We start from the raw sequence: 13,441 nt of genomic DNA, 5'->3' as shown, positions 1-13,441 counted from the left end.
GGGTGGGTGGGTGGAGGGATGGAGATGGACAGATCAGGAGTGTGATGAGCTAGGAAGTGGAGGTAAATTGAAAGGTTAAAATTGGCCCTGCATTACTGCTCCCCAGCACACCACACCTTGAATTACTAAAAAGGAGGCCTCTGTGTGCCATGCCCTGTGCATCCCCTTTCACACCACTCCATTAATGGTCCCAACAACACTGTTGAGCTGGGGTAACTCCACCTGACAGCTGAGAAAACAATGCAAGTCACTTGCTCAAGGACACAGCAAGTCAGCAAAGCTGGGGTTTGAACCCATCCTGCCAGAGGCACTTGGTACCTAGTGCTCTTGCCACAGCAGCAGAGCCCTCTAAGGGAGGAGGTGTGATCTGAGGCTCCTGGATGTGGACAGACAGACACTGCCCCTCAGAGTGGGCCTGCCTGGGAAAGAAGCTGGTATGGGGTGGGACTCCACACTTGTCCCCATCTGCACTCTTCCCTTCCCCCCTCCCCCACCACGTGACATTCAAAACCAGGAGGATGGTGTCCGGTCCCAGCAGTCTTGGTTACAGTTGGCTTTAACCCAGCCACCACCCCCCCAGCAGCTTTGGGGGTCTGGCGATCTAGAGAAATGCCCCCCACCAGTCCTCCATCCACACCTTCTCCAGCCTTGGGGGGCAGGGAGGGGACAGCGCTGCATCATTCCCCGTGGCACTCCGCTCTAAGGCCATTAACAGACGCCTCCCCATCGATCGCATCTGCTAAGTGCTGCTGATTCAGACGGGTGGGGGTGGGGTCCCCTAGGGGCAGGGGGGGTAGGAGCTGGGCAGGGAGAGGGGGAGTCCAGGAAGGAGGTGGGGAGAACTGGCAAAGCTCCCTACCACCCCCATTTTCCAGATGACGCGACTGAGGCCCAACCAGCTTTATAGGAGGCGGAGTCTCCCCAGGGTCCCTCTCAGGCGGTCCTAGGGGAGGGGGCTCTGGGAGCCACGAGGCCCCTCCCTGCCTCGCCATCTCCCGGCAAGCTCAGAGGGGCGGGGAGAGAGAGCCAGAGGAGGAGGAGAACTCGGGCAGCTCTGCAGAGGGGGGCAGGAGCTCCGGTGTTTGGTACCCCCCAGCCCCTCCGCTGTTGCCGTTTGCTGCAGTGGGGACACAGGTGAGGTCGCCCTGTGGGTCGTGGGAGGGGGCCACTAACAGCGCTGTCCTTGCCCTTCCCTGGTCCAGCTCCCACGCCCTAGCCCATCCTGGGACAGTCCCCCTGGGTCCTGCTGGACCTCGTCCTTGCAGAGCCTCCTTCCAGGGACCCAGCCCCCTCCCCTGTCTGTGCTGCCTTCTCTCCCAGGCCTGGCTGTGGCTGCTTCTCCTCCTCCTGCAGCCGCTGCTGCTACTGCTGCTGCCCAGCGCACACCACCAGCCCCTCGGAGTGTGGTTTCCCCAGACCAGCCCCCAATAGTGGGACGCAGCCTTCTTTTGGCTTCCCTCATCAGCCTCCTGCAAGGCCCAGCAGCCCCCCTTCCTGGAGACACACCCAACTCCCTTTCAATATCCCACTCCAATTTCCAACCCGTTTTGGGGAGAACCCCCTTTTCTTAGTCTTTTTCAATCCTCTGGGTCTATGTCCAACTTCCTTCCAATTGAGCCCAGCCCCTTGGGGTTCCCTGGGTCCCTTTCCTGTCCCTGGAACTCCTGAGAGTGGAGCAGGCTTTCTCAGTCCCCCAAGATACCCCTCTCCCCGAGACACCCCTCAGCCTCTGAAAAATAACCTTGCCCTTTCTCTACCCCGTTGGACACCCCACTCCCTTCTCCAACCTCACTAGGAGCCCCACCTCTCCTTCCTTCCCCAAACTCCTGTAGAATGTAGACACCCCCCTCAGGCTATTCTTGGCAGCTCTAGGCACTCCCAAGACACCTCTCAGCCTCTTTACAACCTCCTGGCTCTACAGACATCCCTCAGGTGCACCAACCCCTTTCCTAGATCCAAGAAGGGATTTCAACCCCCTTATCTTTTCCCAGAAGTCTTCAGGGTGTGGACCACCATCCTCACTTTTCTTACCACCACCCCCTAGCCTAGAACTCCCCTCAGGACCCTGATCTCAGCCTCTTCAAACACTTCTGGTCCTATTTCTACCCCCGAGAATGCCCCAATCCCCTCTCCAACGCAGCTAAAGAGGTCTAGCCCCTTCTTCCATCAGAACTGAGTGTAGACAGCTCCCGTGTTTCTTGCCCCCACTGGATACCCTCAGATATCTCAGGCACACGCTGACCCCTCTAGAATCATCTGTCTCTAAACGCTCCCTCAGATCCTTCTCTGTCCCTCCAGACGTCCCTTCTCTGCTTTCTATGTCCCCTAGCCCCTTCTCAGTCCCTCAAGACATCCGGTTCCTCCCAGGCCCTCTAAATGCCCTCCAAGCCCCTGCCCCTGTCTCTAGTTCTTCCTCCAGTTTCCTCTTGGCCTCTCTAGACATCCCCAGTTTCCTTGTGTGAGTGGCCCCGGGCCCCTCCAAGCCCCCACCATCCTGGAGACAGCCACATTCTCCTAAAGGCCAGCCCCCCAAGTTTCCGAGGGCCTGGGGCGCAGCAGGATGGCGGCAGGCGTGGCCACGTGGCTGCCCTTTGCGCGGGCGGCTGCGGTGGGCTGGCTGCCCCTGGCCCAGCAGCCCCTGCCCCCAGCGCCAGGGGTGAAGGCCTCTCGAGGGGATGAGGTTCTGGTGGTGAACGTGAGCGGACGGCGCTTTGAGACCTGGAAGAACACGCTGGACCGCTACCCGGATACCCTGCTGGGCAGTTCGGAGAAGGAGTTCTTCTACGATGCTGACTCGGGCGAGTACTTCTTCGATCGCGATCCGGACATGTTCCGGCACGTGCTCAACTTCTACCGCACCGGCCGCCTGCACTGCCCGCGGCAGGAGTGCATCCAGGCCTTCGATGAAGAGCTGGCCTTCTACGGCCTGGTGCCTGAGCTCGTTGGGGACTGCTGCCTGGAGGAGTACCGGGACCGGAAGAAGGAGAATGCGGAGCGTCTGGCGGAGGATGAGGAGGCCGAGCAGGCCGCCGAAGGGCCAGCCTTGCGGGCCGGCAGCTCCCTGCGCCAGAGGCTCTGGCGAGCCTTCGAGAACCCACACACTAGTACCGCGGCCCTCGTGTTCTACTACGTGACCGGCTTCTTCATCGCCGTGTCAGTCATCGCCAACGTGGTCGAGACCATCCCGTGCCGAGGCCCCACCCGGCGGTCCCCCCCCAGGGAGCATTCGTGTGGGGAACGCTTCCCGACGGCCTTTTTCTGCATGGACACGGCCTGCGTGCTCATTTTTACGGGTGAATACCTCCTGCGGCTCTTTGCTGCCCCCAGCCGCTGCCGCTTCCTACGGAGTGTAATGAGCCTCATAGACGTGGTGGCCATCCTACCCTATTACATCGGCCTTTTCGTGCCCAAGAACGAGGACGTGTCTGGCGCCTTTGTCACGCTTCGCGTGTTCCGGGTGTTCCGCATCTTCAAGTTTTCCCGGCACTCACAGGGCTTGCGAATTCTGGGCTACACACTCAAGAGCTGTGCTTCTGAGCTGGGCTTCCTCCTCTTTTCCCTCACCATGGCCATCATCATCTTCGCCACTGTCATGTTTTATGCTGAGAAGGGCACAAAGAAGACTAACTTTACTAGCATCCCCGCAGCCTTCTGGTATACCATTGTCACCATGACCACACTTGGGTGAGTGCAGACCCTGTGTTGGGAGCTGCCCGATTAGTCAGTTACACTCACCTTTTCTGTAAAAGGAGGTTAGGTAAATGATCTGTTTGAGCTTCAGTTTGCTCGTCTGTAGAAACTGAGGGAGTTGGACTCATCTTCAAATCCCACCCAGCTTTGACAATGACTTGGGTTCAAGGATTGTCTTAGCTGTACTCTTTCTGTTGACCTTGTGTTCTCTGGGCCTGTTTCCCCTCTGTAACATGAGAAGATGATCCCTTTTGAGGGGCTTTACGGACATCATGCTTGTGAAAGTTTCTGGTACAGGGATAAATAGGTATTGGTTTTGTATCACCCCCTTTTCCATCTTGAGGACCACAAACTCCCAAACCTCTACAAGCATAGTGTGGGACACTACTTCTGTGGCTCTCCAGAATAAGATATTTTCAGCATCATTTTTTTTTACTGACAATCCTTGAAAGAAAATAGTTGGGCTAAAAACATCAAATGGAAACACGAAACTCATGTTGTTCTTGAAGACATTGTCTAGGGCAGAGACTGTGAGCCTGTCCTAATTTCTGTCATCGGGATTAGGTATATACAGTATCTGTTGAAGGGATGGATTGAGCTTGCTCAGGGATTTAATAGAGGTATAGAAAAGTTGATTTGAGGTTTCTAAAATGTAGAAATTAATTCTGGTTGGAGGTTCAGAATTAGGTCGAGAAACAAATAATGAGCCTTGAAAATGGATTGGAACTGAGTATTTTGATGCCTTTTACCCTGTTTAGTCTTTTGGGTTTTTTTTTACCCTATTTAGTCTTCACAGCAACCCTGGGTGGGTAGAGAGCTGCCCACGTCTCCTAGTTGAGGATACAGTCTGAGTTGACACATCACAGAGCCAGAAATGCCCAAGTTGGAGAGACTTGTAAATAAGTCAAAATAAAATAAACAAATGAGTCAAATAAAGAAATAAGGAAGAGTCATGAGGGATGGGGCACAGCTTGAGCAAAGGCTTAGAGGCTTAAGACTGCAGAGGCTGCACTTTTGTGGAGGGAGTCTGATTGGTCCTGTGGTTAGGACAAAAGGATGCTGTGTGATCTTGAGCAAGTCAGTTATGGGACCTCCCTAACTTTGGTTTGCACTCCCTCTGTAAGACAAGGTGGTAATATTGGCTCTGCTCCATCTCCATGGGTAGGGGAGAAACATGTGAGGATAGTTTCGGGGTTTCCCTGGGGGAACAGGAAGCAGTCCTACCTAGAGAAGGTAAGACAAATTTAAGCAAAACCACCAGAGCATTGCTGCAGGGATTCAGAGCCCTTTAGCTGGCTGGTAGTGGTGGAACTCTCTCTCCATGAGGCCGTGTTTACTGCCTATAACTTCCTCCTTCTCCCCCATGCTGGGTATTAATAGATTTCCAACTGATTCAGATGCCTGCACAGCTAGCATGGAGGCAGCAGATGGTAGGGGCTGAGGCCCCATTTTCATTTGACCCCCACTGGTGGCCAGAAAGGTCATCCCTCATATTTTGCAGAGCGAGAAACTGAGGCTCAGAGAGTTGGAGTGCCTGGCCAAGGTCACAGAATGAGTTGGAATGAATGGGATGCAGTGGGGGACTGAGGGGTGGGTGGGAACTTTTCTTGACCTTGACTTACCTCCTCTGGCCCCAGATATGGAGACATGGTGCCCAGCACCATTGCTGGCAAGATTTTCGGATCCATCTGCTCACTCAGTGGTGTCCTGGTCATCGCTCTGCCTGTGCCAGTCATTGTTTCTAACTTCAGCCGCATCTACCACCAGAACCAGCGTGCTGATAAGCGCCGAGCACAGCAGGTAGATGCACCTTCCATCTCCTATTCCCCCCACCCCAAGCCAGTCAATCACCTCTTGTGTTTACCCACCTGACTCTTTCTCTCCTCTCTGTAGAAGGTGCGCTTAGCAAGGATCCGATTGGCAAAGAGTGGCACCACCAACGCCTTCCTGCAGTACAAGCAGAACAGGGGCCTTGAGGTGAGTAGGTCCCAGATTGGGGTTGGTCATGAGCAGTGATGGGAGGAGGAAGGTGCTGACCTCATTTGTCTGCTCCATCCACTCCAGGACAGCGGCAGTGGGGAGGAACAGGCCCTGTGTGTAAGGAACCGTTCTGCTTTTGAGAAACAACATCACCACTTGCTGCACTGTCTAGAGAAGACAACGGTGAGGCCTAAGGAGAAGTGGCATGGCAGAATGAAGGGGATCTCTCTGCCACCAAGCCAGCTCCCCCCTGTGGTCTTGGAGGCTCACTACTAATTGTGGAAATCATGCAGGGCTTCCTAGAAGAGGCCTGATAGAGCTGAGCCTTGAAGGGTGGGCAAGGGAAGGAAAGAGGAAGCAACTTCCAGAAAGGAGGGAAGGGCATAAGCAAAGGCTTGGTGGTGGCGGCAGCTCCTATGTGGTGCCTTCTGACCGTGCCTCCCTTCTTCCCACAGTGCCATGAGTTCACAGATGAGCTAACCTTCAACGAGGCTCTGGGTGCGGTCTCGCTGGGTGGCCGCACCAGCCGCAGCACTTCTGTGTCCTCCCAGCCAGTGGGGCCTGGCAGCCTGTTATCCTCTTGCTGCCCCCGCAGGGCCAAGCGCCGTGCCATCCGCCTTGCCAACTCCACTGCCTCGGTCAGCCGTGGAAGCATGCAGGAGCTGGATACTCTGGCGGGGCTGCGGAGGAGCCCTGTCCCTCAGAGGTAAGAAACCCCCACCCCCTGGCTATCCCTGAGGAAGCTCAGAGCTTAGACCAGAGGGTTTGAGATTTCATGACTTCAGGCCTAGCAAGTCAAGCTCAAACCCAAACTCCTCCATGCTGGGAACTTGGGCTTATCTTGTCTGGAACTCCTTGTTCTTCATTCATTCTCTTTTAAAAAAAAAAAAAATATTTTATTGATTTTTTACAGAGAGGAAGGGAGAGGGATAGAAAGTTAGAAACATCGATGAGAGAGAAACATCGATCAGCTGCTTCCTGCACACCCCCTACTGGGGATGTGCCCGCAGCCAAGGTACATGCCCTTGACCGGAATCAAACCTGGGAACTTTCAGTCCGCAGGCCGACGCTCTATCCACTGAGCCAAACCGGTTAGGGCTTCATTCATTCTCTTGTCATTTATTGAGCACCTACTATATGCCAGGCAGAGCTTTAGGCACTTTGGAGTTCACTTCAGGCAGAAATCCCTGACCTTCTGGAACTTATATTCTAGTGGGATGTGACCATTAATAAACAAATACACAGATGATGCAGTGTGTTAAGTGCCAAGGAGAAAAATAAATCAGGAATGGGGGACAGAGAGAGTAGAACAGGGTATGACGTAGTTTTAACCGTGTGGTTAGGGAAAGCTTTGCTGAGGTGATATCTGAGCCAAGACCTAAAGGAGGTGAAGGGGTGTGTCATGTGATATCTAGAGGAAGAGCTTTTCAGGCAGAGAAAACAGCCTGTGCAAAGACCACCGAAGCAGGACTAGGTCTGTGTCTCTAATAAGGAACCAGAAAACTACTGTGAGTAGAGTGGAGTGAGGGAGGGAGGGAGTGGTGGGAGGTAAAATCAGAAAGAAACAGGGACCAGATTATGTAGCTCTCTTACTGTACACTATTGTGAAGACTTAGGATTGTAAGGAGTCTATCATAATAGATGTTTTGTGTCTGTATGCCCATTGTGTTCCAGGCACTATTCCAGTGATGGCGAACCTCTGACACGTGTGTCAGAGGTGACACGTGAACTCATGTTTTTGGTTGATTTTTCTTTGTTAAATGCCATTTAAATATATAAAATAAATATCAAAAATATAAATCTTTGTTTTACTATGGTTGCAAATATCAAAAAATTTCTATATGTGACAGGGCACCAGAGTTAAGTTAGGGTTTTTCAAAATGCTGACACAACGAGCTCAAAAGGTTCGTCATCACTGGCCTATTCTGAGCACTTTGTATCATTTATTATCTCAATTAATGTTCACAAGAACCCTGTGAGATAGGAATACAACAGGTTCTTGAATAAAATCATTTTGTTCAATGTCGTTTTATTTTCTTGTCTTTGTTCTTTATAAATTACCATTTACATTCAGTATTATTTGTATTAGTTTCAGGTATACAGCATAGTGGTTAGACAATCATACTTTATAAAATGTTCCCACCAATATTTCCAGTACCCACCTGGTCCCATACATAATTATTAGAATATAATGACTGTATTCCCTATGCTGTACTTTATATCCCCATGACTGCTTTGTAACTACCAATCTGTACTTCTCAATACCTTCACCTTTCTTCGCCCAGTCCCCCAGCTCCCCTGCCCTCTGGCAAGCACCAGTCTGTTCTCTATATCTCTGAGTCTGTTTCAGTTTTGTTTGTTCACATATATTATTCTTTACTCTATCCACTGAGCAAAACCGGCTAGGGCTGGTATTTGTCTTTCTCTGTCTGATTTATTTTACTTAGCATAATTCCCTCTAGGTCCATCCATGCTGCACAGATGGTAAGATTCCATCCTTTTTTAATGACTGAGTAATATTCCCAGTACCATTTTGTTATAACATTGGTGAAATGACTAGAAACTTAACCCTTGTTTTTAATTAATTAGCCTGTGGTAAAATTTGGTGTACATCATTTCACTTAAAGTTACAGAACTTATTAACGATATTAAGTGAGGACTTACTGTATTATTATTCCCATGCTTCACATGAGAGAAAAGAGAGGTTACAGTAGTAAAATTTGGATCAGGATTCGAACCCAGGACTGCCTAACTTCAGAGCCCTCACAGTGATTGGGGGTGCAGGAGAACCATTTAGCACAGTGCCAGGGATCCAGTAGATGCTCAATAAATGTCATGATTGCTGTAGCAAGTATTAAGATGACTTTTTAAGAACCTTCTGTCTTCCCACCCTTATCCACAGCCGCTCAAGCCTCAATGCCAAGCTCCACGACAACCTTGACCTGAACTGTGACAGCCGGGACTTTGTGGCTGCCATCATCAGTATCCCTACCCCTCCTGCCAACACTCCAGATGAGAGCCAACCTTCCTCCCCTGGTGGCGGTGGCGGGGCCAGCAGCACCCTCAGGAACTCTAGCCTGGGTACCCCTTGCCTCCTCCCTGAGACTGTGAAGATCTCCTCCCTGTGAGGGTTAGGCCCAACCATCCAGAGGGTCCTCTTGATTCTTGGGGACTCCTTTCCAAAGCCATATTTTTGGGGAGACAGACAGGGGCAGGCCTGGGGAAACCCTTCTGCCTCCCACCCCCTATTGAAAACTATGCAATGGAGTTTCATGGAATGGCCTACCTTGTGGGGAATGTAGCCGGGGAATGTAGCCAGGGAATGGGACACCTCCCCCACCCCAGACAGATTTCCTGGTGGGAGCTGAATTGCTAGGCTTCCTCAGGCCCCAGCACACTGGGACCAGACCTTGCCCTCAGCTGGCCTCCCGCATGCTCCTCCCCTTGGGTCCTCAGGCTCCCACCTGACATCTGAGCTGTAGCCTGAGAAGAAGTGAGACTTCCTCTTCTCTCTGTCAGGGGCGGTGGAGGTTTGGGGATTCAGGGAAGAGAACCATTCCCTCTTATCTGGCCTCTAAGAGAGGTCCCCACCCTCCACTAGGCCCAACAACATCTAAATTCCAAAGCTTGGAATGCAACCACAGGCTTCATGGGCTGTGGCCTCAGCAGTGACCTTCTACCCCCAGGCCTTGCCTCGGGGGTCAGGCTGCCTCTCCCAACACACATGGATAGCACAAACACTACCCCCCTTCTCTGGCTGCTGGAAATGGGTCCTTGCAACTCCATCCTCTGCTGGGCCCCCAGCAAACTCTAGCAATAGCAGCTGCTGCTGTGATATTATGCAAAGCCTCTGCCCAGTTTGCTGCATTTACATCTGCCCTAATCAGAGGGGCCACCTCTAACACTCCTCCTTCTCTCCCCTCTGGTTTGCTTCTTTCCTGGGTTGGGCCGGAGTCTGGACTGGCTGAGATAAGCACCTGGCAACCAACAGGGGTTGGGCTGGGTTTGGAGATCATGAGCTGATTCCTTGTACTTGGGCAGGAGTCCAGAAGCGCCAGGGGCTGAGGCCTGGGTTTTTCTTGAACTCTGGGAGTTGTACAAGGCAGGAGGAACTTCTCTCCTCCTCCCCACAATACCTTGTCACGTATTCCTTGCTCTTCTCCCTCTTGGGTCACCTTCCGGAACTCTGTGTTTGCTCTCAGGCTGATTATCTGGCATCATCTCAGGTTCCCTGTCCCCGTGGAGCTGGTGGCTGACAATGATGTAGTTTTCATCAGTCAATAAAACCTGAGAGGAGAGATGAGGATGAACACCTCCTGGCTCAGTGGCTTTGGGGGCTGGGGAGGGCTTGGGGAGTTAAAAGTACTCTGATTTAAATTCCTTTCAACTAGTAGAAGGGCTAGTGTGGGTGAAGGTATGGGAGGTAGATGGTTGGTGATGTGTTCTGAAAGATGAGGATCTAGGAGTAATGAAAAAGTGGAGCTTGAAGAGTTGACTCTAGCCAGTGAGGCAGGCTAGGAGGTCCTGAGATATGCCTCCTTGGACATCATCTGCTCCAGCTTCCTCACTCACAGATGAGGAGACTGAGACCCAGAGCAGCACATGCTTGGTTTGGGGGAGACTTAAACCCTGGTTTCCTGACAGAAAACGGCTCTGAATTGAACCCTGATGAAAAGCATCTCTCAGTGTGGCAAATCCCCCTTCCTTGTGGATGTCCCTACATTTTCTCTTCTGGGCTACTGGGTAGATTAGGTTAGTGTGTGACTGAGCTCTGTGGAGCACTGAGAAGACAGACCCTGGATTCAGGTCAACCTGCATTCCAATCCCTGGGAAAGAGAATGACGTACCTTTTCTTACCCCAGGCTGCTAATCTGTGAAACAGAGATAATCATTTCTTTTGTTTACCAAATATTTATTAACTGGGTATCATGTGCTAGCCCTAGAGCAGTGATGGTGAACCTGTGACATTCCTGTCAGAGGTGACACGCAAACTCAGTTTTTTGGTTGATTTTTCTTTGTTAAATGGCATTTAAATATATAAAATAAATATCAAAAATATAAGTCTTTGTTTTACTATGGTTGCAAATATCAAAACATTTCTATATGTGACACGGCACCAGAGTTAAGTTAGGGTTTTTCAAAATGCTGACAGGCCGAGCTCAAAAGGTTCGCCATCACTGCCCTAGGGGTACAGAAATGGGCAAAGTAGACATCATTTCTGTTCTACAGAAGTGAACGTGGAAGGCAACTAAGCAATTACAATATAGTGCAGGGGAACTAAGATCTATGGATTACAGAAGCATGTAGAGAATCTAACCTGGCCAGTACAGGAAGAATGAGGGTCAGTTAGCCAGGTGAAAGACAAAAGGGTAAAAATGTTTCAGGCAGAGGGAACAGCATGTGCAAAGGCCTGGAGGTTAGAGAGTGAGCTTGGGGCCTTTGGGGAACTCAAATTAGTTGATAGAGCTGGGAAAGAGAGTGTGAGGCTATGATGAGGGTGAGAATGTAGAGGTAAGCCAGATCACAAAAGGCCTTTGAAGCTAGGATACAGATTTTGGACTTCATCCTAAGGATAATGGGGACCTCTAAAGGCTTGCAAACAGAAAGTCATCATGAGGTTTGTGCTTCACAATGATCATTCTGGTTGTGAAGAGTGGATTCTAGAGAAACACTCCTGGAGGGAGGAAGAGCAGTGAGGAGGAGGCTTTTGTAGTGGTCAACACAACTGGCCCAGTAAACATGAGTCCTCTCCCATTAAGTGGTGCCCTGGCCAGGTAATGGCAGTAATAGTTGGACAGTCAAAATTTTTGAGAGGTAGAATTGGTAGGGCTTGGGATTGACAGGCATCTGGGAGTTGAGGAAAAGGCAAGGCTGACTCCTAGGTTTCTGGTTTGGGCAAAGGCTGGAGGTGCCATACATTGTCAAAAGGTAACGTCAAAGCTGTTAGCACATAGTTTCAAGCACATAGTAAGTACTTGGTGATGACTAGCTACACTTTCGTAAGTTCAGTTTTAGATGTGTGGTGCTAGACAAATATCCAGTAGAGAGTGGGATATGTGGGTCATGAAAAGACTCAATGTGATAATGTGCATAGGCATTAAGAGCAGTGCCCTGAACACAATAGGCCCAGTAAACTTGAATCCTCTCCCATTAAGTCTCATGAAAAGAAAACACAATAGTACATTTATTATTGACACCCTTCAGGGAAGACTTCAACTAGGGTTGGCATCTGAAGGAAGTTTAGATGGCACTCAGAAGAGCTTTTTGATGGTCTCTCTTTCAGTCAATCTATTGTATTAGTTGGCTCCTAAGACACAGCAAGCTCCCACCTCTCACAACAGCTTCTTGGTTTATGAACTCAATGGAACCCCACAACTACTCCCTGAGGTAGTCTGGGCAGGCATTATCATTCCCATTTTACACATAGGTAAATCTGAGACACAGTGACTTGCTCAGGGTCCTACAGTTGGTAATGGGCCATCCATGTCTGTAACTGAGGTCTTCTGACTCCAAAGCCTGGGATCCTTTCCTGTGCACCATCATGCTAATTTATTGAGCACTTACTATGTGTCGGAACACTATCAGACCCTTTATGAGTCTGACCCTTAAATTAGAATCATCATTGCCATTTTATAGTGAAGCAGAAATTGAGCTTGGGTGGATGTTAAATGACTTGCCAGAGAGCACACAGACAAGAGGAGAAGGGCTAGATTAGCTTGTAACTCTCCAGCTGCTCAGTAGCAGAGATTTTACCAACCCCATTGTGAGACGCTGGCTAGTGACAGAGATGGATACATAAAGTTATGCTCAAACCAGGTAAATTCAGTTTCAGAAACAAATAAATAAAAGGTGGCTATGCGGCGCCTGCGCACTAGCCACAGGGGCGGGGAGGTCAACGCGGGGGCGACAGTGTGGTAGTGCCAAAGAGGGCGTGTCTGCTTCCCAAACACCGACATTCCCCACGGTGCATGTCTGTCCCCTGGTTGGCTCGTCGGCCCCGAGTGACAGCGCCTCTTAACCAATCACCGCAGTTCTCAGCCCTTTACACGTGAAGCGCCGCCCGCCTGTAAAGGGTGTGGATTTACAGGTGGGTGGGACCGGAACTGACGCTACAAGGGATTGCTAAGCTCCGGGAGTGTTGATATTTTCCTGTCAGTCCAACTGACAGCGGCCAAGTTGGAAGCCTGGAAGGGAGGCGCTTTTGAAAATGTCGTGAGCGGGGCAGGTCAAGGTGTCCTGCCTGTCGCTGTACCGCCGCCTGCGAGTCAAAGCCTCAGAGAAAGAAGTCAAGAGCAGGACGGCGCGGACAGAAGAAAGGCCAGGAGCCGGGGCGCTGACTTTGAGTGAAATCTGAGACGGAGGGCACGGGAGGGCGATCGCTCACCTCTGATTGGCCCTTGGGCGTCAGCGAGGACCCACGCAGCCACTTCGATAGGTTGGTGCCCGCGATTGTTGTGGCGGCGGCGAGGATTTTGCCCACGTACTTCCGAGCCAGAGGCGGGGCTGTGCTCTGGTGCGCTTGCGCGGCGCCCCTGGACCCCACCCGGTAGTTCAAGAACCTGCGAGGGGGCGGGGCGAAGAGGTGCTTGTTTTGGTTCTGTCTCCCTGGAACTGGAAGGCCGGAAAGAGCGTAACAATCAACTAGCCGAACTCCGAGAGTAGGCGACGACACTCGTCGCGCTGCCTTCACCTTCGACTTCACATCCGGGTTCTTCCGTCGCGTGACCTGCGCGTCGCCTACGGCTCTCAAACCGGTGCCTCCTCTTTATCC

The 13,441-nt window shown here is 51.3% G+C and overlaps 1 protein-coding gene and 1 long non-coding RNA gene across 2 annotated transcripts; one reads left to right on the top strand and one right to left on the bottom strand.

Annotated features, from left to right (window-relative positions):
- Nucleotides 1–6: 6 nt before the first annotated feature.
- Nucleotides 7–9,974, top strand: KCND1 (potassium voltage-gated channel subfamily D member 1). Its single transcript, XM_006758880.2, has 6 exons — nt 7–3,684; nt 5,328–5,490; nt 5,584–5,667; nt 5,755–5,853; nt 6,126–6,376; nt 8,573–9,974. Exons 1-6 carry the CDS (start codon nt 2,561–2,563, stop codon nt 8,796–8,798), a joined length of 1,947 nt encoding a protein of 648 aa, XP_006758943.1. The 5' UTR covers nt 7–2,560; the 3' UTR covers nt 8,799–9,974.
- Nucleotides 3,714–5,636, bottom strand: LOC107182311. The gene is made up of 3 exons (XR_001513036.1): nt 5,559–5,636; nt 5,313–5,447; nt 3,714–3,916 (listed from the first exon to the last, which is right to left on the bottom strand). It is a non-coding gene; the product is annotated as an uncharacterized LOC107182311 (long non-coding RNA).
- Nucleotides 9,975–13,441: the final 3,467 nt, after the last annotated feature.

The sequence above is a fragment of the Myotis davidii genome, unplaced genomic scaffold (genome assembly GCF_000327345.1).
Source record: "Myotis davidii unplaced genomic scaffold, ASM32734v1 scaffold855, whole genome shotgun sequence".
NCBI classification, from domain to species: Eukaryota; Metazoa; Chordata; class Mammalia; order Chiroptera; family Vespertilionidae; genus Myotis; species Myotis davidii.
The sequence above is the reverse complement of the archived record's forward strand: the minus strand, read 5'-3'. Positions and strand labels throughout refer to the sequence as shown.